Source organism: Zingiber officinale, chromosome 11B (genome assembly GCF_018446385.1).
Source record: "Zingiber officinale cultivar Zhangliang chromosome 11B, Zo_v1.1, whole genome shotgun sequence".
In the NCBI taxonomy this organism is placed as follows: Eukaryota; Viridiplantae; Streptophyta; class Magnoliopsida; order Zingiberales; family Zingiberaceae; genus Zingiber; species Zingiber officinale.
The window spans coordinates 3580271-3605609 of record NC_056007.1 but is presented as its reverse complement, the minus strand read 5'-3'; the positions used below and the strand labels follow the sequence as shown (position 1 = coordinate 3605609).

The 25339-nt window shown below is 37.0% G+C and overlaps 2 protein-coding genes across 3 annotated transcripts; one reads left to right on the top strand and one right to left on the bottom strand.

The window, feature by feature from the left end:
• Window positions 1–7914: 7914 nt before the first annotated feature.
• LOC122034430 (cytokinin riboside 5'-monophosphate phosphoribohydrolase LOG1-like) lies at window positions 7915–9957 on the bottom strand. The gene is made up of 7 exons (XM_042593681.1): window positions 9751–9957; window positions 9587–9684; window positions 9407–9437; window positions 9209–9308; window positions 8458–8528; window positions 8235–8378; window positions 7915–8137 (listed from the first exon to the last, which is right to left on the bottom strand). Exons 1-7 carry the CDS (start codon window positions 9943–9945, stop codon window positions 8045–8047), a joined length of 732 nt encoding a protein of 243 aa, XP_042449615.1. The 5' UTR covers window positions 9946–9957; the 3' UTR covers window positions 7915–8044.
• A 3979-nt stretch (window positions 9958–13936) lies between these two features.
• Window positions 13937–16951, top strand: LOC122034429 (bifunctional protein FolD 4, chloroplastic-like). 2 transcript variants are annotated; one of them, XM_042593680.1, is made up of 5 exons: window positions 13937–14187; window positions 14279–14604; window positions 14941–15177; window positions 15291–15458; window positions 16494–16951. In XM_042593680.1, the coding sequence occupies exons 1-5, from the start codon at window positions 13995–13997 to the stop codon at window positions 16662–16664; spliced, it is 1095 nt and encodes a 364-aa protein (XP_042449614.1). In that variant the 5' UTR covers window positions 13937–13994; the 3' UTR covers window positions 16665–16951. The 2 variants fall into 2 exon arrangements, with proteins under 2 accessions (XP_042449614.1, XP_042449613.1); XM_042593679.1 differs by having other exon boundaries at window positions 14276–14604.
• Window positions 16952–25339: the final 8388 nt, after the last annotated feature.

Genomic DNA, 25339 nt, shown 5'->3' with positions numbered 1-25339 from the left:
CTTAGGATATCCTACAAACAGACAAACTTCTGTATGTGATTCCAACTTATCAGTATCTCCCTTCAGCACATGTGCTGGACTACCACATATCCGAATATGACTCAGACTAGGCTTATGCCCATTCCACAATTCCATGGGAGTAAAGGGTACTGATTTAGAATGTACCATATTCAGAATGCATACTGTTGTTTTCAGAGCATATCCCCAACCTTAAGGTAATCAAATTTATGTTTTCAATTTTGTGTTTCTTTTGCTTTTCGAATTTGTGATTCGATTGTTCTTTTTGGTTAAACCTAGGGTTACTATAAGGAAATTAAATATTAAATTTCGTTAAAAGACTTTGTCTAGGAAGTGGTGGATGCTCCCATACCCAAGAAGACCTAGTGCCTCGCCATGTTTAACTTAGAAGCCAATCTCTGAAATTAATATTTAATTGAATTTGTAACATAGGTGGATTTGGATTAATAATGTTAAGCATCATTTGCAATCCAAGTCTAAACCACTAAGAACGGATAAGTTGAATTTGGAATCAATAATGCTAAGTTATGTTTGCGATTCCAAATTTAATTTCTAAAGAACACAATAGGTTATTAGAAATGATTCAGAACTTGTACAAAAATTTTGTACACGAGAACCAGTACGATATTTCGAATAGCAACCAACACTACGGAGAGAGGGAGAGGGGGGAGAGAGGTTGTTGGTGGCGGGAGAAAAAGGGAGGGGCATGGGTGGCGCTGAAGGGTGCGTTGCGTGAGGAAGGCGATGTTGAGTCCATCCGGTGGCGGCGCTGCGCGGAAGAGGCGATCTCAGCCCACAGGCGACGAGAGGCTGCTGTGGCGCGCTGCCGATGAGAGGAGAGAGAGAGAGGAGGAGGCGATCGCTGACCAAGGATGGCCGGCACCGGAGACGATGAGGAAGAGCAGTCTCGAGGGCGAGGTTGGTGCGGAGAAGGGGAAGATGATGGCTTCCTCCCATGTGCCTCCTTGCCGGCGGCCGAAAACCCACGAGCCTCCCTCCTCTCATTGTTACAGTGCCCCCTTTCTTTAAAACCCTAATAGTCCTTTTACCCCCTTGCCCCTCTTCTTCCTCTAAATTTCCTCTCTACCCCTCAACCTATATCCACATCACATTGTATTATCATTAAGTGATGATTGTTGTTGAGCAATAGGGACATATGACGAAGCACTAGAATGTTCAATTAGCTTAAACGCATAAGATTCTCCATGACAATACCAGTTATAATAATTTGAAATAAATCATTTTTTACATAAATGTATTTTTACAGTATCTGCATCACGAAAAATTATATTTCTACATTTGCAATGGTTACATGGACATTTTAACTTGTCTCCATCCAAATATTCTGGATAACGCTTAGCAAAGTTGACAAACTCTTCAACTCCGGTAAAAAATTCATCACTAATAAACTCATTTCTAACCTATTATATATTCAAGTCTTATTCATATACACTATAACCTAAAAAACATAAATTTACAATATTAATTAAACATGTAAAACTAGTAATGCATATAGTCATTAGATGAGCTCAATTATATCATTAAAACATAATGAAATTATTCATGATACCTGATAACATAGGGCTGGAAATAAGAGTTTGGAAAAATCAGTATATCTGAAATAACAAAAAAAAACAAACAGAAATCAGCATTTCAATACAGCAATGAAATTCTTTCAATTAGGTGCCCAACAAATCTTGAGTCGGCCAAACATCCATGACGACCAAGGAAAGGGTGGCTAATCACAGGCTGGTCAGGTTCAGGCCAACCAAGCTGAGGTCAGCCAAGCTTAGGACGATCAAACTCAGGCCAGCCAAGCATCCATGCTGGCCAAGGAAAGGTCAACCAATCACTAGCCGCCCAAGCCCAGGCCAGTGATTGCTCAGGCCGGCCATGCTCAACCAGCCAAGCTCAAGCTGGCCAATGCTCAGGCCGACAAATCTCAGGCCGACCAAGTTGAGGTCGAGCCTGCTGACGCCGTCCAAGGAAAAGGCTGTCCAAGTTGATCGTCGGACAAAGATTGTCCGGCAAGGAAACACCAGCCAAGTTGAGCCTGTCTAGACCGCGACCAACCTCGCGGGCTGAGTCGGTAGCCGAAATCACAGGAGAGGAGCGAAAGAAAAATGAAAGAAGAGAATATTACGTGCGCCGAAGAGGAGCTCGCGTCGGAAAGGATCGCCGTCGCCTCCGGAGAGAATGGATCGCGTCGGAGGAAAGATCGCGAAGAAGAGATTGTGATTTATGGATCGCGTGGGAGGGGGTCGGGAAGGGTTTGGGGTTTAGGGATCGCGTGGGAGGGGAGGGAGTCAGGTGCACAGCTAGGATTAGGGAATTTTCACGACCAATTTAATATAATCGATCGCTAAATGTTTATAAATAAATGCACTCGCAAACCCAACGATCGAAATTATTTTAGTCGATAATAACGACCAATTTATAAATGCGGTTGTTCTATAGCTATCGATTTATAAATGCGGTCGTATACAGCGACCGATTTATAAATGCGGTCATTATATAGCGACCGAATCATAAATGTAGTCATTAAATTTTGATCCTGACCAGATCAATGGTCCGTTATTTATGTACTAAAATTTTTTCAATCTGTACTATTATAGCGACCACAATTTATTTCGGTCACTAATTAGCAACCTTAATTTTATTCTGTCGCTATTATTTTTTCCGATGGTTCAAGTTGTGATCAAAATTTATTTCAATCAATAAATTAACGATCGAAGTGAATGTCGGTCACTATTATAGTTGTAGTCGTTTAAATAGCGACCGAAATTAATTTCGATCGCTAATTCTGTCGCTATTTAACCATTTTTTATAGTGTTGTTTGAGCTCGTTTAATGAGGCTCGTTAAGATAAATAAACCAAGCTCAAGCTTCGCAATATTTGGTTCGTTAAGCTCATTAAGCAACTTTTAAATAAAAATAATAATAGTTTTGATATTGAATTTATAGATTTTACACTCTACTTATGAAGAATATAGACAAATATATTAAATTTATTTATTAGAATAAAATTATAAATTTTAATAATAATATTATAATTTTTTCTAAATATATAATTTAGTTTTTAATGAATATTTAAATTTATTATTTATATTTATTAAGCTCGTTTAGGCTCGATAAAAGCTCGAATAAGCTCGTGAGCCATGAATATATTCGTTAAATAAAACTTGAGCTCGGCTCGATTATAAACGAGTCAAGCTCAAACATTCCAGAGTTCAACTCGACTCAGCTCGATTACACCCCTACCCACAAGGGTGCAAATATACCTGTCCTAAGCACATAGTGGCAAGACTTAGTAGATCACCCACGCAAAGTTCAAAATTTAGGATGGATAAGAAATTTATCATCGTATTTGAAAATTGGGATATGTCGGCTACTGGATTTGAGCAGATTTATTCGATGAGTGAATCAGAGACGAGGTCATCCACCCCCAACACTAGTCGGGCTTTCTAAGCGTGGATATCTGAGCTGTCAAAAATAAAATATTCAGATTAGAAATTAAAAAATATTATGACATATGCGAATTTGATTCAAAATTTGAAAATATAAAAGCATTATGACTCGACTCAAAATAACATGAGAACTTGTGTTCGGATCGAATTGTTTGGACCTTAATAGTTATTTGAATTTTAATTTAAGCATATTTACATTAAAATTATGAATAAAAATAGAGTTCAATTCGAGTTTGAATGGTGAGTGTTTAGTGAACAATCATCAACTAAAATATTATAAATTCAAATTTGATTTATCTAACATGTTCAAATTCGATTTAAATTTGATAATTTATATTCAAAGTTGGACTCAAATTCGATAATTTTAAATATAAATTAAATATCTTTTTAGTTAATTTGAAAAGCTCATGAATAGACTTTATTCGTTTGCACCCTTAATTACAATGTTGTGTCATTTCCTTTTCTTGAACTTGGTTTCTCTACCAAGAACTGGAAATGAGGTGGAGTATGAACTTGAAGCAAAAAAGAATTGATCAAGGAGAACTTTGGCACGTGTGACCTTGTGATCACGAACTCAACAAATAAAATAACATCTTATAATGTAAAATAAAATTATATATAAGAGATTCAATATGATTCGATCCTTTTTCTAAGATCCATATTGATTGGACTTTTGGGCATCGTGCTATCCTTTATTATTTCTAAGTTAATTGGTAGATTTTTCATAACTTTTATATGAAATTTCAATATATCACAATTTGTAAGAAATTTCTGATTTATTAGTGTTATTTAATGGAACAATAGTTAGGGCATCCCAATGATAAACCTAATATTTTAGCTATTGCAATTTAAAATATGGTTAGATATTAATGGGGCCTACAAAAATGTGGTAAAAACTTAGGGTGAGTTTGGTTTGTACGTTTTCTATTTTCATTTCCTAAAAAATATATGTTTCTGAAAAATGGTGTTTGGTTTGTATTTTCCATGTCCATTTTTTTAAAAAATAGATAACATTTTCTAGAAAAATAAAAAATGTCTAAAAGTTATTTTCTATTTTCTAGAAAATACGTATTTTCTAGAAAATGAAAATGAAAAACGTGCAAATCAAACACACTTACACACCCTTAGGTTTTGATTTTTGAACTAAGTTTTTTATTTAAACCAAAAACTCAAGTCTTATAGTAGGTTTAAAAATAGAGGTTTATTTTTTAAACCCAACAATTTAGTCCCCCATTGGGTATGCACTTATATAGTTAGATGATGGCGGGAAAAAAAAAATAGAAACCCCTAATTCCGAGCCTCCATCCTTGACCCTAATTCCCCATCTCTAACAAGACAAACGACAATAATTTAGTCCCCCATTGGGTATGCCCTTATATAGTTAGATGATGGCGGAAAAAAAAAATAGAACCCCTAATTCCGAGCCTCCATCCTTGACCCTAATTCCCCATCTCTAACAAGACAAGCGACAACAGATGGGACTCGTGGTGGTCATCTGGACGATGTGAAACATCCGATACTGACATCATACCTCTGACACTCGATACAACTTCATCAACTAAGTGGCTCTGGGCTGATGTGGCGACCTACATAGATGGTGAAGTTCACCAACCAACAGATAGGTAAAGATAAGCTCTTTTTACGCGTGCACTCAAGCTCTTTCTCTTTTCTCTCGTTCCTCATCTAGTACTGACTTAACTATCCAAGGGATCATGTCGGTCATCATCAACGTCCATTGACACGTGTTGAAGCACAGACTTAGAGACAACTCAGACGGTGAGAGGAACAAGAACTCTATCGTCAAGGTACTAATGAGGTGGAAGGCACGGCCGCGATAGAACATCAACTTCATTATTGGTCAAATCGTGTTCATGCTGATTGTGCTCTACATAGATAAGACATATTTGTTTGGCATTTAAAACATTTTTTATGGGGTCTGCATTTCAATAATGCTCTAGTAATATATTAATTAAGTATTCATATTTTATTTTCAGCCGTGATATATTATAAGATATTTTTTTTATAGAATAAAAAATCTGAGACATTGACAATTAGATGAGGAGTTACATGTACATGTCTTCCATGGATTCTGAGAATTAGATACTAAATTATTAAAAAACTGAAAAAATGTTTATTTATTTATTCTGACAAGTATTTCATAAGAGTACAAAAGCCCTGACATATTCATTTTGTTGCTTCTTTTGTTTTTGACTTTTGTGGCAGATCAATCATGTTGGATGGGGTTCAGGTACCATCTATCCACCCTATTTAAAATATTATTATTGGATGAAATTCATTTTTTCATAAAAAAATAGATACATTATCTTAGCGGTTCCTCTAGTGTCGGTCCCACAGATATGAAGGGAGGTTCATACAGATACACAGGTCATATGGAGGGAAATTTATTTTTTCAGGATGATATGATTAGTGGCGGATTTAGGGGGATGGAAGTGTACTTGAGCACCCTTTGCTCTTAGAAAATTTCATCAGTATGTTGTAGTCTGAGGGACAGTAAAAAGGAAGACAAACTCTAGCTCCCTTTTCTAAGCACCTTCTTTTTTTTTGTCTGAATCCATTATCAGATATGATTACGGGATATGATTAAGATATAGAATGTTATCATATGATATTTTAAAATCATATTATCCTGAACAATTATTTAACTTTCATATATTCATTGAGCAATTCATAACTACAACTTATTATGAAATTAATTTCCTCCATTTAATTAGTTAGATTTAAAAAATATATATGTAATATTTAAATTTAATTAATGTTTAAAAACATAAATAATCAGCAGTCGAAATGAAATTCGAGTTGATTCGAGATATTATTTGAAATAACTTAAATTCAAATTTTAATTATTTAAATTTTAATTTGAGTATATTATATTAAAATTATGAAAATAAATAGAGTTCGGTTCGAGTTCGACTCGTGAATGAGTCATCAGCAATCGAATAAAATATGAGTTCGAATTTAATTTAAAAAAATTATTCAATTTTACTCAAATTTGATAATTTAGAAAATGAATTATAAGTTCGATTCTTTTGAATCCCTAACTATATTGTTGTGTGTCATTCCTAATTTTCTTTTCACGAAGAAATAAATTGACATGTTACTAGATTCATGATAGTTTTCCCCTTTCATTTGGTTGTTTCCTTTTCTTGAACTTTTGCGGCACAGCTTCTCGATCAAGAACCGAAAATGAGATGGATTGGGAACTTGAAGTGGGCAAGAATTGGCTATGTTTTAAGGTATGTTATTGTTTCTAGGTTAATTGAAGAAGGATCTTGGCACAACGATAAAGTTATTGTCGTATGACCTTATGATCATGAATTTGAGTTTTTTAGTCTCTTACGATACAGAATAAAACTACATATAATAAATCTAATATGATTCAACTCTTCTTCGAGACTCATATTGACAGGGGTTCCATGCATCGTACAATCTTTTATTGTTTCTAGGTTAATTGTAAATCTTTCGTAACTTTTATATAGAATTTAAAATATATCACAATTTGTAAGAAAATTCTGATTTATTGATGCTATTTTAGTGGGAAAAAAATGTTAAACTCAGTTAGTCTTATTAACTAGCCTTGAGTGATCGACCTAGTCATACGGATTTTTTCCACCAGCCATCGAGTTAAATCGGGAAGCGCGCGTGGTGGGCAGCCTAGAAGTCCAGCATCCTTTGGTTGCGTGCTTCATTTGAAAGAAAAATTCCTATAAATACGTCATAGTTAGGGATTGAACCACAGGTATTAGGGTGACAACCTAGATGTCTTATCATGGCACCATAGCCCCGGAGGCTTAAATGATAAACTCAGTTAACCTCATTGACTAGCTCATACCCCTTGAGTCTTAGTTCTTAACACTACACAATAAGTAGCAAGCAATGAAGGTTCGTAGCTTTACTAAGACAATGAGTGGATCGTCCAACGATGACGAGTAGTGGATGACCTCAAACTCTAGATATTGTCGATTTGTCCCTTGCCACAACCGAGTTACAAGGGCCCATTGTGTGCCCTAAGATCTTGCCTACAAGTTGAGACTCAATGGTAAAGCGACATCCTTGAGGGATCATCTACCCATGTACTTGAGTAGGATTCCAATCATCCACAACGGAGGGACTTTCAATAAACATGGAGAATCCCAATCTAGCAACACATCTAGTAAACAATACTCGTCGTCGTGGCGGCGACACGACGACGGCCATGGATGATCCTAAGGTCATAGAGCCACTCGAGGCTAGATGCTGAGCATCTTGGCTTTCTTGTTAAAGTCATTGGACAACCATTGAGTCGTGTACAGTGTAAAAGTGATCTCGCGAAAAATATGTTGATCTAGCTTTCTACCATGTCGATATAGTATTTTCAAAGTGACAAATGGATATGACTTGTAAAAATACTTGGGAGATTTCATAATTTTAGCTATCATAACTAAAACATTAAAATTTATAGTGAATATAGTTTCAATCATCATCTGGCAACATAACCTTGGCTATAATAGACTTTTACTTGAGACTCTGTATTAATGAGAGCTTCGTGCACCAGACTATTCTTTATCTGGCAATACCTATCTTACCAGAATGCTCTAATTGCTCCATCTCCCACCTCACCCTCGGTGCCACACTCTCATGCCTTGGCACATAATCCTGCAAATAAATCAAATAGTGGTATGGACTTAGAATTCTTTGACACAAGGAGTCGATGAACCTATGTATTTGCCTTTTTATAAGTATCTAACATAACCTCAAGCTTGGACAATAACTCGTGGGCGGTTGTCGCCGAGACAATGATGTGGCGGGCAGTCGGAGCAATGAACCCCTCGTCGATGGCCTTGTCGATGAATGATAACAAAGAGTTGTAGAACCCGTCCACATTCAACAAACCAACCTGCTTGCCAAGCCAACGCGATCATATTTATCATAACTTAAATGACAATTGATATACATATCGAAAGTTAAACGCATACCGGTTTGTCATGGATCCCTAATTGAGCCCAAGTTATCACCTCAAGTAGTTCTTCTAGGGTTCCATATCCACCTACACTTCCAAGAGTAATGACTTAAAGTCGAATTAGTGAAAAAATGCAATCAAGCATGAACATGAGACGAACAATTCTACAAAACGGGATTTAACAACCCATTAAAAAAATTTGATCCGTCTTCAAAAAGTAATACTCTCAATATAATTCGTCAAATTAATATTTAAGATAAGAATATAATTAGGATAATTAAAAAAATATATAAGACTTAGTTCTATGTTATTCTGAACAATCTAGATTTATCAACCAATTTTGATTAGATCAAAATTGACTAATGGATATTGAAAGCTTCCAGATCCTCTGGTCCGCAATCTCTTATCTCTTCCTCGTCCCTTCCGTAATTTGTACTCGGATTGTGATCAAAATCTGGTCAACATTGGCTGTGATTTCTCTTAGGTTTACCTTTCCATCTAGGTTATAGTTTTGGATCTTTCTCGTCGCCATACAATCTGGCCACCGCTGGTAGCCTCCGGTTGTCTGACTCGACCTAAAATTATAATCTAAATGGGAAGATAACTTAGGAGATATCACAGTTAATTTTAACTGACTATGATCTAACTTGTAAATTACGAAAGCGATCAAGGATAACGGACGAGAGGATCTAGTCTCTAGAATGACAAAATGTTCAGTTACAGTGAACGGTCAAATATTATAAAGAAGAGTGTTACGAGGATCTCACCGGGCAAGGCTATGAAAGCGTCGGCCTGCCGGGCCATCTCCGCCTTCCTCTGGTGCATTCCGGCCACCGGGTGGACTTCGCCCACCGCCTCTCCGGTGATCTGAACTCGCCGGAGAAAAATAACGCCACCCCAAAATCATCAGAAAATCGAACAGAAAACGCCACTGGCATTCGAGTTCGAGAAGCAAGATTGGGTACCTCTTTCGGCATCAGAGTCCTCGGAATCACTCTGCATTATTTCAAACACACAGCGAAACGTGAGATTTCGATGATAAAGATTAGATTTTGACGGCGAAAACAAGTCGATTTTGGTGCGAGGATCAGTTTTTGACGCTAAAGATCGGATTTTGAAGACAAAGATGGGATTTCGAAAGAGACCCCAAGACGTGGCGGCCGCCGCTGAAGACGGCGCGGGAAACGAGGCCCATGAGGCCGGCGCCGCCGCCGCCGTACACCAAGTCGATGTTCCTGTGCACCTGAAATCAACCGTTTTTTAGGAGGCGATTTCGGATGATAAAGAGGAAGGAGGAGGAGGTGAGTACGAGTTCGTTGCCGAGGTCGATGGCGGCGATTTGGTAGCTGAGGCGCTTGCCGGAGCTGCTGCCGCAGAAGACGCAGACGCGCTTGAAACGGGGAACGGAGGAGGGAGAGGGCGGCGAAGTGGGCGGCCGCCGGTGGAGGGAGAGTTGGGGCTTCCAAAGGGATTCCGTCGATCGCAGCAGTCCCTCGGATTCCATTGCCAACTGCAGAGAAAGGTGAAGAAGGGTAAGTATCCATTTTTATACCTGTAATTTAATTAATTAATTAATTAATTGGAACATTTTTTTAAAACACCCTCTAATATTTACCCTTGTCTTAAATGCCTTTAATTATTCATCTATTAATAGAAAGGCAAGTGATGTGGTCGTAAAAAGGGCATACCAAAGATGAGTCAAAGGTGGGAAAGACGGTTGACATGAAGGCTAAAGTCAAGATCATCAAAGGAAGGAAATCGTCGACTCATCAAAGTCGGCCAACCAGACAAGAAGGTTTCGATCGGCCCGAAGGTTTATCTGAGCAGATCGCTCATTCGGTCGGGACGATCATAGAGAGGATATCAGATGCTCACAATTGTGACCAAGTGAATGCTAGTTCAACTGGACCGCTTGTCCGGTCGGGCAAGAGACGACTTACTGACCCAAGCGACCATGGAGAAGAACAGCCTTGAGCCACCAGGCGAGGAATCCTGGTCGAGCGGCTTCTCCGCTCTGTCAAACAGTGGGACCCCTTGCGTAGCTCAACATATCCTTCTGGGAATCAGTGTCGCTAACAACAGGGCAAGGTCAACAAGTAAATCATACAATGGAAGCTTCTATTATCATGTCAGGATTTACACACCTTGTTAAGGAATGGTATTAGAGATATTTTTCTTATATGTCTTTTCATAGGACAATTGGGAAAACGTACACATGCCTTGAGAAGCGTGCACATCGACTACTAATGGAGAAAGAGGATCCATGCATCGACGGAAGTATGTATTATTTGTGCTTGAGCTCCCGTTGTTGCTACGTTTCTTCATCGTCTTTCTACTATTCTAATGATTGACATGAGCATCGAAGGACTAACATCGGGACCCTCCCTTCCCTAGTTCGGCACTGACTTTCCTTATATTGCAAAGCGGAACAAAGTCTTCATATAGTCAACTGAATAGTCACATCTTTAGTCAATCGTTTTCGGACATTATCATTAGAATGAGTTTAAAATAATATTTTAAAATAAATAATTATAAATATATTCTTACTTATGAACATTGTATTTACAAGTCTAAAAGTAAAGAGCATTTTGACAATAAAATGACATTAATCAAATTTTGAGAGGCATTTTTAAAAATACAATAAATATGAAGTATTAGTTTGAAAAAAAATTACTAGACACGATAGACGGTGGAGGAATTTTGAAAACTCCTCTAATTAGTTAATTAATTAATTAATTAATTTTATTTATTAAATTTTGAAAACCCCATGAAAGCTTAAGGGTCCTCGAGGAACACATGCTCCTTGACAAGTCCTTTTCATTCGGATAATATTTTATTATTATTTTTTTAAAAATAGTAATAATAAACGGTTGTGATATTAAAATTGTGGTTGTGTTTGGTCCGTCAAAAATTATTGATTTTTTTTTTATTTTTCAATCTGAAAAAAAATAATCAAGAAAAATAAAATAAAATCCTCAATCATCCTAACTTAGTCCAGGATCTTCTAAGTCTCAATTGGAATATTCCCTTCCTTTTGTTAATTTAGGTATCTAAGTCCGACTAATTCTGAAGGTGAATGACCTTTCTCCCGATTCAAGTATCAGATAAATTCAAAAATACTCGTGGTAATTCGCTCAACAGTCAACTTTCACAGTTAAAAATTCATTGTAAAACCTTTCATTATCCTAGTTGGATTTTGAATCGTGATAATTTTCAAGAGTTTTTATCCTGAAGGTGAAATGAAAGTCATTTTTTATTAGATTAATTGACCGTTTAGTTCAACCGATCAACTCGAACCAATTAACCTATCCAAATCAACTAGTCCATTGGCTTGATTAATCTGCCCTATCAAAGACTGGCCTATCGATAATATGCGATCAACTCAACCCCATTAAACCTAAAACTAATTGTCCTATCCAACTTGCCAAGTTTACTTGGAGTAGCTACTATCCAATTATTATCAATTCAACGTTACAAGATTGAATCGAGTTGTTTTCCTTCGGACTCGTATTATTCTACAAGTTGAAAAATCCAAACTAATTCCGTAAGCGAGTAACAACGAAAATTGTTTGCACGCGATCTCCTTAGAGTTTGAAGTTCCTCAAATATAATGATTCAATTACCCACTCCCGACACATGAAAAAAGTGATGACTCATACTACGACCCCATCAACAGTGCAATTCATAACCCCTAGGGGGTCGGGCGGGGCGGTCTATCATCTTCATCATCCTACACTCACTACTAATTAGGTCATTCACTGACCTTGCATTGTCTTATATGAAACATACCCTTCCTTTTTTTTGATCTAATTTGGAAAAACCTTAGTTAAAGTTGTCGGCATCCCTACTATAGTGATACTACTATTCCTAGAGTATGGAACTAGGAAAATGTTCTCGCCTAGTCTTTCTACTCAATCCCTACTTATTTTCATTGGTTCGAGGTTCGACTACTCAATCAAGAGCGCAAGTAGGGATTAAGTGTCTCCGACACATGAGGCGGCGGACAAAGATAGAATGATGTGCGATGAAGGAGGTGAAGAACCAATTGAGCGATCGAAAGAGTAGATGAAGTGATATTTCAAGCCGAAATACTTGTTTTTCTTCAAAAGCTTGGTTTTTTTTTCATATTCGGTGCTATAGTTTTGGCTCATGTTTTTCTTGTCAACCTCCCCTCCCCCTTGCATGTGTAGCAATTATAGAGTGTGTCAGTTAGGTTTATTCATTATCGTGATTCATCCCCCCTTGAACAATAATTTTATCTAGTAATAAAATCATAAAAATAATTTATTTAGAATTAATGTGACCTTATGATTGTGGATTCAAAACAATGTTTTACAATACAAGGTAAGGTAAGATAAGGTAAGGTAAGACTTCTTATCATCTTTATTCAGGCACTCTGTGTATTAACTATCCTTTATCATTGTTTTGATTAATTATGATATAATATCAATCCAAATATAATGGTAAAAGATGAATACGCTCACCTCCAACGCTTCTGTCAATTCGTCCCAAGATCAACACGGAGAAGGTAAATCATGAATTTAAATATATCATAGAACAAGTGGATTTACAAATGAGAAGAATTGAAATGACAAATCTACCTCATTTCCCTTACTTTTTTACTTGCGTTTGTCTTTTTTTTAAAGAATTCATTTTTTCTTCTTATTTTTTTTTTAAAAATATTAAAATAGAACTCATATATATTTTTATTTTAAAAATATATTTATTCCAACATTATTAAGATATCCGTGTTGATTTGAAGATTAATATATATCACCTTTTAAAAATATAGAGTCTATATATCATTATTAAGCCATATCCATATTCATTTTAATATGAAGATTTATTATTTGTCTATTCATTCATTTTTATTTTTTATACCTAAAATTTATTTTTTTTTAATTTTTTTTACAAAATTTACTCATTAGCGAACACTCATTCATATTAATTGTAACATTATTTGATAAATATTTTCTTCATGTATGAGTTATTATTTCAGATATTAATATTTACTCATGATTTATTTAGTCACTTTTTTGACCAATTTGTAACATCATTTGAGTGTTACACTTACCCATTAACCTTGCTTTTGAGTGTTACACTTATCCCAGGGTGTAGCACAGACGATGGGCGCATGGTATCTCTGGCGTAATGATCAGGAGTCGATTCTCAGGAACTGACGACTTGGAGTTTATCCCGTCATGCGTCTATGACCTGTATACCTGCATGAACCTCCCTCCATATTCGTGGGGCCGGTACTAGGGGACTACTAAAATAGCGGATCTACCTTTTTATTGTATAACTGTTATAATATATTAAAATAAATGGATTACAGTAGTTATATTCGTAGTTATCAAAAAAATAATATAATAATTTTAATTAGGTTGAAATAGTTTTAATTTTAATTTATAGGACTGTAGGGGCTTTTTTGGGAAAAGGACGAAAATGCAAAATCAGAGGCCGCTTTTTTTTTTTTTTTTTTTTTTTTTGCCGAAGGAGCTTTTGATCGTTGCTGATTAGGTAAGCGAAGCCCTAAGTTTACCGGAGCGTACCATGGCGCCGCCGTCGCTGCTCTCAGATCTCTCTTCTTCCGCCACAGCTCGCCTTCTCCCCTTCCGTGCGTCGGAGGCCGCTACCAGGATTTTCCGCTGCCATCCGCCGCCCTCTCGCCAACCGATTCCCTCCAACTCAGTCCCTACCCGTTTGACCTTGTCCCGGCGATCGAGTTCATCTTTCGTCTTCGGAGGTAAATTTCGGATCACTTCGGTTCGTGATCCGCCTCAAAAATGTTATTTTTCTTTTTTTTTAGGCTGATATTTCCTTGATTGGGGCAGTAGCAGCGACGGATTCTGGTGCTTCTGCTAAGGTCATTGATGGCAAACTGGTCTCGAAGCAAGTAAAAGATGAAGTCGCTGAAGAAATTGCTACGATGAAGGCCGCAACCGGCCATGTTCCAGGATTGGCTGTCATTCTTGTGGGTTCGAGGAAGGATTCGCAGACGTATGTCCGCAATAAGAAGAAGGCTTGTGAGGCGGTGGGCATAAAATCATTCGAGGTTAACTTGCCTGAGGATGCCACTGAGGAAGAAGTGATCGAGCATATTTCAGAATTCAACAATGATTCATCTGTTCATGGGATTCTCGTTCAGTTGCCCCTTCCCCGTGTATGCTCTCTGAACTACTAATTCTTGTTGCTATGCTTCTCTATTTTTTGTATTCATTTCAATGACCTTCCCAAAAGTATGTTTCATGATCTACGGATTATACTATACCTCTAACTGCTTGTTAGTTTTTAGCAATGTTATTTTAGGCAATGCCCATAAGTTAAAAGTATTCAATTGAACGAAATGTTCTTTGATAGACTTTGAAAAGTTAACTGTTCATGTGGATAAAACAATTCATGATTGCATAATTGTTGACACATTTCTTTATCAAGTACCTTTTGTTCACTTTTTCTGGTTCTCACACTATTTTGCTTATTGGAATCTGAATTTTTCCAGCATATGAACGAGGAGACTATATTGGGTGCTGTAAACATTGAGAAAGATGTGGACGGTTTCCATCCATTGAATATAGGTCGTCTTGCCATGCAACGTAGGTACCCGTTGTTTGTTCCTTGTACGCCCAAGGGATGCATGGAGCTTTTGCACCGGTATGGAGTTGAAATCAAGGGGAAGCGAGCTGTCGTAATTGGCAGGAGCAACATTGTTGGCATGCCAGCTGCATTGCTTTTGCAAGTACTGCACTTCACACTAATATCAGATTGCTATCTAACATCTTTGTGTTGTTGTTTAGATTCTTTTTGTATCTTGCATTTCTCTTACTAAAGTCCTATTTCTCAAATCGACAGAAAGCGAATGCAACTGTTAGTATAGTACACTCCAACACTAAAAATCCTGAGGAAATCACAAGGCAAGCAGATATTGTTATTTCAGCTGTTGGGGTTGCTAACTTGGTAAGAGGCAGCTGGATAAAGCCAGGGGCTACCGTGATTGATGTTGGAATAAACCCTGTTGACGTAAGATACTTTAAATTTTGGTTATTTACTTTTTGCATTCCGAAGTTGGCATACCTTTGAATTTGCCACAACTTTGAGTTCTTTAGGTATGCAATTCTATTGTTTGTGCCTAGAGATAATATTCCCTTTCATGGTAGGTTTGATTTTTTGTCTCTCTATTTATAATGTTAGGATTACTTAATCTTTATGTTTTTGGCTACAAATACCTAGCTTAATGATCAGCTATATATATATATATATATATATATATATATATATATATATATATATATATATATATCTTGCTTATTTGAATTGTTTTGCATATATTCGTATTTAGCCGATAGAGTTTGTTGGTAATTGAAGTGTATGTGATCTATGATGTTTCATGAACTTTTTTCAGCAACACTGTTTATACATTCACTAGCTTCTATAATTGGGCTATTCTTACCTATTTCAAATCGTATCTGTTATGCCTCTCGAGTTTTGACTGACACTGACATATTCAATGAGTCAATTCGTCTATCTTTTATATGACTAACGGTTCTCAACCTTAGCTCCTCAAGCATCATCTACCGGAGTCATGAAGCTTCTTAGAACAAAGTTACTAAAATACTGCACTATTTAACTCACAATCTACTTGAGGAATAGCCACACCTAGCGCTCAATCGGTCCATTTTTTCATCTGATTCTGGTAGCCAAGATGCAAGGACGTAGGCGAAACTAAAATATATAACCACGAACAGTTGTTTGTCATTGCTATTGTCATCGGTGGTTCTGATATTTATATGCCGTGTCACTGTTTTATCTGTTGAATACTTTCACTTAATCTATGTATCATCGTATTTGATTCTTTGTGCATAACCTTGTCGGAATCGAATCTGGTTGTGTTGAAGTGAGTATAATCTTTATACTAGAAACCATTAGATTGTGAAATCTCGATTCCATTGATTACCCTATATATTATTTGCTAGAACTATTTCATCTGAGAATTTATAGTGGAAATGAAAATTAGAATCATCACTCATATTTTTTTTGGTTCTATTATTTTTTTAGGATGCGGAAAGCCCTCGTGGCTACCGATTGGTAGGTGATGTGTGCTACGAGGAAGTTAGCAAAATCGCATCTGCTATCACGCCAGTCCCCGGGGGAGTCGGTCCGATGACAATAGCTATGCTTCTATCCAACACACTTGAATCTGCCAAAAGGGCATACAACTTCAAGTGATCAATCTCATGTCTGTTTTAACTTATGCATCATCTTCTAAAGGTTTTTGCTAACATCTCCAGTAAATGTCGAATAATTCCAATCCATATTTTTGTTTGATCTTCAGAGTTCTCCTGTTTTCCATCGTTTGCGGTGAGGAATTTAAATAATAGCAAACAATCTCTTTTTAAATTATCATCTCGCAAATGTTGTAGCAATTGGCCTTTTTGTTGTTGTCTGTAGAAATCTCCTCCAGTAAATGGAGGAACTCATTGATAAATGTATAAAAGACATTTTTGAGGGTGGTTTCAGTAGTATGAATTTGGGCACTTTGTACTAAAAAGTTATTGAATCTTTAGTGAATGGAATTAATTTAAGGTGGCGTTTGGTTTAGAGGTTTGGGAATGAGGGAATGGATTCATTCTCAAATTTTGTGTTTGGTTGATGGGAATGGAATTAAGATTTTGAAATGAAATTTAAAAATTTGAGTATGGATGAAACACACTCTTCCCTTGGGTTTTGATGAAATGAAAATAAAAATTAAGTTTTGGACGAAAATACCCTTAGTATATTTGTTTAATTTTTTTTTTCATTTCACTCTCTCTTTTGTTCTTTCTCATCATACTTTCTCTCTTCTCATTCTATTATCACATTTTCTCTCTCAATGTGCTTTATCTCTTCTCATTCTCTCTCATCACACACGATCTCTCATTATTTTCTCTCTCTTCATTCTCTTCTATTTTTTCATCATAATTTCTCTCTCTTCAATCTCTCTTATCATATTCTCTCTTCATATTTTATCTCATCACACTTTCTCTCTCTTCATTCTCTTCCATCACACTCTCTCCTTATTCTCTCTCATCACACATTCTCTATCATTTTCTCTCTGTATTCTCTCTCATCACACACACACTCTCTCTCATTATTTTTTCTCTCTTCATTCTCTCCTCATTTTTTATCATATTTTCTCTCTCATTGTACTTTCTCTCTCCTCAATCTGTCTTACCATATTCTCTCTTTATATTTTCTCTCATCACACTTTCTCTCTCTTCATTCTCTTCCATCACACTCTCTCTCCTCATTTTCTCTCATCACACTTTCCCTCTCTTTATTTTTTTCCTATCACACTTTCTCTCTCATCACATTTTCTCATCATACTTTTTCTTCTCAATCTCTCATTTTCTCTCATCACACTTTCTCTCTCTTCATTTTTTCCCACTACTCTTTCTCTCTCAACACACTTTCTCTCTCATCGTACTTTTTCTCTTCTCAATCTTTCCTATCACGCTCTTTCTCCTTATTTTCTCTCATCACACTTTCCCTCTCTTCATTTTCTCCCATCACACTTTCTCTCTCATTATATGTTTCTTTCACATTCAACTTTATCTTTCATCTAATTTTTTCTCTTATTTTCCTCTAAGGGTAAAAAAGAAAATTCAAGTTCATTCCGATTGAAAATATTCGATTAACCAAACATTATTTTTAGGAATGATATCCAAATTCATACTCATTCCCATTCCACAATACTATGATACTCATTCTCATTCCGATTCCTAGGAAGAACCAAACGCCACCTAAATATTTAGTTTTTGTTTTTGAGTCTTCACGCAATGATAAAATGAAATTGTTCACGCGTGACTTTGACTTCTCGAATTTGAAATGCGGAGACTTCTTATAAAATATAAAGTAAAATAGTATATAATAGACCAAATGTGATCTGTCTCTGAAATTTTACATTCATGGTATATAATAGAGTTAATGTGATCTGACTTTGAAATTCTAAGTGTCTTTTTTTTTCATATAAAAATAAAAAGTTATTTCAAATTTATTAAATAATCTATTAGTATATATTGTATAAAAACATATAATTAATTGTTGATTGCATTTTATTAGTATGATAAAAAATATTATCTGTTTTTTGTAATTTCAAGAGTTTTAGCCTGAAAAAAAAATAGTGGATTTGGACAAACTTAGATTTGAGCTTGGGAATGAATTTGTTTTTTGTTTCTATATTTAAAATAAAATTTGCAGATTAAATTTTGCTTATAACACTGGTTTCTTATAGAAAAGAATAAATATAACACAAAAAGTATAACTTTGTAAAATATAAAATTAAAATAAATGATATAGAAATAATTATTATTTTTAAAATAAAATATTTTCCCCTAGCAAGAAATTTATATAGTGAACTTGAGTTATATTTTTTTTTTTTTGAGTTTTATCTAATATTAATTATTTTCAAATCATATTTAATATTTATTAGCTTCAGTTGTACAGGAGGAAAACAAACTAGAAAAAGAAGAAAAACATCTTTAAAATAGGGTTTCGTCTAGTATAAAAATAATAATTCCAATTATCCTTATTGACTATCTTTGAGGGTGATCGGTTTGGTCTCATGTAAGTTTTCCATCAATTATCAGGGTAAATCGAAAAGCGCACGTGACGACCAACCCAGAAGTCCAGCATCCTTTGATTACTTTCTTCATTTAAAGAAAAAATTCTTATAAATATATCGTAGTTGGGATTCATCTAACATAATCCCTTGACACGGAGTTATAATGACATGTGATGCGATGATACATTTCACACACGTTCATTTAAAGTTGCTGACGATACCTTCTCCTTATGACATGGTCGATTCTATGAGAATAACAAGTGTTAAAAGGCATGCCGAAAGATATTACGACGAACATAAATCATCAACTAATAACAAGAGAAAAGAATATAGAATATAAAATTAAAGTTAATATAACATCATACTTCTCTTAATTATTACCAACGATATTTATAACATTGTCCTTCCAAATTTTATTTATAAAATTATATTTATAACGAATTAGTAGGATGCTTGGATTAGAGTTGTAATTGGATTGACCCGAGCTTGAACTGATCCCAACTCGAGCTTGAGCGAGCTCGAAATAAATAAAGAGGCTCAACTCATGCTCAAGCTCAATTGAGTTTGAAAATTTGAGCTCGAGCTCTGCTTGACCATCTAATCACAGGCTGAGCTCGGCTAAAAAATGTGAATTAAAATCAAACTTTTGAGGGTGAGTTCAAACCAAAATAGAAATAATTTTATAGTAATTTTTTATACTGTAAATCAAACAATACTAACTGTTTGATTTTCTTGAAAATAAACTTTCAAATTTTGAGATTTTATCTAATACTTACCATTAATTATTTGACGTTACTAAATTGTTAAATATTTATATAAATAAATAAAAATAATATATTATATATATAGTCTAGTTCATTAGGGCTTGATAACCTCAAGCTGTATTAAGTAAGTTTAAGATCGACTTAAATATTAAATGAGCTAGTTTGAATTTGATTCGAGTTCGATCAATTCTAAGTTTGAATTGAGTTTATCCTTAATCAAGATTGTCGATTAGAGAGGAGATAATATTGGTAGTAACAATATGTATAATTATATATTTTTTTTCTGTCCTATCTACATTATTTTTCATTTTAAAAATATATACAAATATTTTACAACACAAAACTAATATTATTAAAAATGAATAATAAATACTCATTTTTTACGAATTTTGATTTTTTTTTAAAAAAAATGGAAAAAAAAAACTTGATAAAAGAAAACTGGTTCAAGCTCGCCAACTCAAACCTTTAATCGTTATTTTTATAATTTAATTTAGTATTAATTTAATAAATAAAATTGTTTTAAATTTATAAATAAGTTTTATTTTCTTTGCTTTTTTTTAATGAGTTGAAAAATGTTTAGAACTTTGTTTTACACGTTACAAAAGGGTTTCATTTCCATTTTTCTAAAATCTAAAATCGTTTAGAATATATATATATATATTCGACAAAGGTTTTTTCGTTTCTTCGTTCCCTCGTTTTTCTCGGCCGCTGGTGACTGGAGAGTAAGGTTTTTTCATTCCCTCGTTTTTTCCGGCGGTGGTGACTGGATAGCAAGGTTTTTCCGTCGAGAGAGACTATGGAGTGTCATCCTCTTCCTCCTCCTCGGCCACTGCTGATGGGCCGCCGTCCTTCTCCACCACGGCCGACGGTAACCTTCCTCCTCGTCTTTCGCGCTATGCACCGCCCCAGAAGCCAATCGTTGTGTGCCCCCCCGCGCGCCGGAGAAATCTCAATCAACTGTGACGCCTCCGTCTGCGATGATCGCATCGGCCTCGGGTGCATTGCTCGCAGCCACATCGGTGCCGTGCTTGTTTGCCGTCGCCACAGCACACAGAAACAGAGCTCGTGAGTCCGTGGTCTACCATGAATTGGAAGCAATTCTCAGAGGTCTACAAGAAGCCCTCCTCAGAGGCTTCTCCGCGGTCAGGGTTCTCTCCGACTCCTTAATATCGGTGCAGATCCTGAACGGGAACAGAGAAGCAGACAGTCCGTGCCGCCGCCTCCTTGCTTCGATCCGTCTCCTTCTCCTTCACCTACCGAGAAGCCAACTGTCCGGCAGATTTCCTTTCCAAGCACTGCCACCCTGACGACGAGGAATGGGTATCTGACGACAGCATGGCCGGTGACTACCCTGAAGAATTCCAGTATTTGCTCTGCATCGACGCCTTCAGCATATTCCACCTGAGGAAGCCCAATTAGCAGCTCCCATCTTCGCTAATCCCAATCATCAATTCCTGAGAATCAATCGATCTCTTGTCATTATGTTAAAAATGTCATGCATCCACCATATGTGTGAGAACTGATATGTGGACTGTGGCATAAAATTCCTATGTACAACAGCCCATCAAAGGCTTAAACATTTGTTCTTTGTGGCCAATTTATGTTTTGTGTTCTATGTATACTTTATTGTTGGGTTTATATTGTTTTTGTATTTCTTGAAGGCAACCCCATTGTTGATCTAAAGTGTTTATTTCAACAAAATCAGAGTTAATTCCACTAATTTCAAATGTTGTTCATTTCAAAAACCTTATAGAGTAAAGGTGGAAATCAAAGTAGACTCCTGATATCGGGCACCTGGCACCCGGTAAATAATTTGAATTGAAAAGATAATCACACCCGATTTTTGTTTTTTGTTCAAATTGATATTGTTTAATTTATAGCTATCCTCAAAATGTTACCTTGTTTATGTTGTTTGAGTATTCCATGCAGTTAGTGCTAGCTCCCCATTAGATTTGTCTGTTCAGGGAATTAAGTAGTTCATCGAAAGAAATTCGTTGAAAATTTATTTGGAATAACAACTTTGAAATCAGTAAACCTGAACTCAGATTATAAATGTTTGCTTTCTGGATTGTGTGCTACTGAATACTACTTCTATTGCTTTGTTAATTGAGTGAAATTGCGTTTGTACCAAGCTGCCTTCGGGGGTGTCGTCCTTTTTCGCCTCCAATAGCTGCACGAGCTCGTTGCAGTCAACATCGCCACACGCGCCATGTGAGAGATCCCTCACAGCCCCATGGGACTGCACTACCCAACACCGTGGAGGGGTTGAAGCTGGTCATCGATCCCTTCGGTGTCAATCACTTTCACTTCCTCTTCACGAAGATGGTTCATAACCGTTCGTGCTATTCGCGTATCGATCGAAACCGACTCGTGGCACGCGGTCCAGGAAGAGCAAGCGGCAACTGCGGCTGAGGCCGACCGTCACCGGGACGGAGACAACGCAATAGCAGAGAGGGCGCCAGAAGTTCGTGCAGGAGGCGGCGTGCTGGCAGCTTGCAGAGAAGGCGGCATTGCTACTGTAGAAATTAACAGGTAGAGGAGAGAAATAGACTTTTGTTAGATTATTACCATTATTGTTATTAGCTGCGTGGGAGAAGATGTTGGCCATAAAAATCAGGCATGAGGGAGAAGCCTAAGTAAAAAGTGAAAAGAATATATATATATATATATATATATAATCAGTAAATTGTATATCTAATTATATTTTAAAATATATAAATTTATTTTAAATTTTAAAAAAATAAATCAATTATATTTATTTATTATATATATTATCAAATTATTTATTAATTAATAATATTGTTATAATTATTATTAATAATTTTTTTTTATTTTTTAAAATAATTATATAAGTGAACCCGCGATAATATAATAAATATTAAATTAGATTATGCCATTATCTAGTTGAATCAAATAAGATTATAATTATATTTTATTACTCATAACATTGATTATCATATATAAGAGATTATAGACGATAATTTGAATCAAATGCACTATAAAAAAAAAAAGTCATATTAATACCAATTTGGGTCTTAAAATTTATTAATTCCGAATATAATCGAAAACTTTCCTATTTTGAAATTTTTACCAATTTGCAGTCACATTCATTCAATTTTTTCACGTAGATTAATAACCAATTTGCGATGACTAATATGCCCTCGGATGATGCTTTTTAAGCGAACACAATCACTTACCTACATTTCCTAAATCCCCTCGTTTCTTATTTTTCGACGGGCAGACAACCAGAGAGAAAGCTCTTCCCGGTCCCGGAGAAAGATCAAACATGGAACACCGCCGTCACAATTTCCTTCTTCTGCCTTCTCCTCCTTCCCCACCATGGCTGCTGATGGACCGCCATCCTCCTCCACTATAGATGGGCCTTAATCTTCCTCCACGTCTTTCGCCTTCTTTAGCAGCATCGCAGAAGCCCGCTGTGATGTGTCGGTGCGACCCCACTTCCGTTGGAGAAATCAAAATCAACTGCGATGCATCGATCCGCACTGATCAGATAGGACTCGGGTGCATCGGTCGTAGCCACACTGGCACAGTGATGTTCGCAGACGCCGTAGCTAGCAGAAATAGAGACCAACCAAAGTCAGTGGTTTATCACGAACTGGAAGCCATTCTGAGAGGGCTACAAGATGCGCTCCATAGAGGCTTCTCCGTCATTCGGGTTGTCACCGATTCCTAGATATCGGTCAAGATCCTAAACAGGGTCAGAGAAGCAGAGGGTTCGTGCGACCGCCTGCTACTCCATATCATTGTCGTGGCCTCCTTTAAATTTGCACCTTAAAATTTATTTATTTTGAATAGAATCGAAAACTTTCCAATTTTGAAATTTTTACCAATTTGCCGTCACCTTCATTCAATTTTTTCACGTAGATTAATAACCAATTTGCAATGACTATTCTGCCCTCGGATGATGCTTTTTAAGCGAACACCGTCACTTACTTGCATTTCCTAAATCCCCTCATTTCTTGTTTTTCGACGGGTAGACAACCGGAGAGAAAGCTCTTTCCGGTCCCGGAGAGAGACCGAACATGGAACACCGTCATCACAGTTTCCTTCTTCTGCCTTCTCCTCCTTCCCCACCACGGCTACTGATGGACCGCCATTCTCCTCCACTATAGATGGGCTGTAATCTTCCTCCACGTCTTTCACCTTCTTCAGCCGCAGCGCAGAAGCCCGTTGTGATGTGCCGGTGGGTTCCCCCTTCCGTTGGAGAAATCAAAATCAACTACAACGCATTGGTCCGCACCGATCGGATAGGACTCGGGTGCATCGGTTGTAGACACACCAGCACAGTGATGTTCTCAATCGCCGCAACCAGTAGAAACAGAGACCAACCAAAGTCGGTGGTTTATCACAAATTGGAAGTCATTTTGAGGGGGCTACAAGAAGCTCTCCGCAGAGACTTCTCCATCGTTCGGGTTGTCACCGATTCCTTGATATCGGTCAAGATCCTAAACGGGGTAAGAGAAGCAGAGAGTTCGTACGACCGCCTGCTACTCTAGATCGTTGCTGCGGCCTCCTTTAAATTTGCACCTTAAAATTTATTAATTTCGAATAGAATCGAAAACTTTCCAATTTTGAAATTTTTACCAATTTATCGTCACCTTCATTCAATTTTTTCCACGAAGATTAATAACCAATTTGCAATGACTATTCTGCCCTCGGATGATGCTTTATTCTGCACTCGGATGATGCTGTTTAAGCGAATGCAGACACTTACCTGCATTTCCTAAATCCCCTCATTTCTTGTTTTTCGACAGGTAGACAACCGGAAAGAAAGCTCTACCCGGTCCCAGAGAGATCGAACATGGAACACCGCCATCACAGTTTCTTTCTTCTGCCTTCTCCTCCTTCCCCACCACGGCTGCTGATAGACCGCCATCCTCCTCCACTACAAATAGGTTGTAATCTTCCTCCACGTCTTTCACTTTCTTCAGCCACAACGCAGGAGCCCGCTGTGATGTGCCGTCGAGTTCCCCCTTCCGTTGGAGAAATCAAAATCAACTACGAAGCATCGATCCACACCGATAGGATAGGCCTTGGGTGCATCGGTCGTAGCCACACCGGCAAAGTGATGTTCGCAGTTGCCGCAGCCAGCAGAAACAAAGGCCAACCGAAGACGGTGGTTTACCGTGAACTGCAAGCCATTCTGAGGGGGGTTACAAGAAGCTTTCCACAGAGGCTTCTGTTGGTGCGGTTAGCACTGACGGTCTAACTTAAGTTTTGATGAATGACAAAGTAGGTTAAGTTAGTTTTATTTGTGTTCTAACCACTTTGATCAAGTGTGTAGGAGAAATCCAGATAGGTCGACGAGCTAACCAGATGTTTGGCACGAAGCCCAGCTAGGTCAACAGGCCAACCGGATAGCTGGCACGGAGTCCATACGGGTCGACAGGCTGACCGGACGTTTGGCACGAAGTCCAGCTAGGTTAACGGGCTGACTGAATAGCTGGCACGAAGTCCAGACGGATCAACGGGCTGACCGGGCGTCTGGCAAGTAAGTGAAGGTAAGTCACTGGATG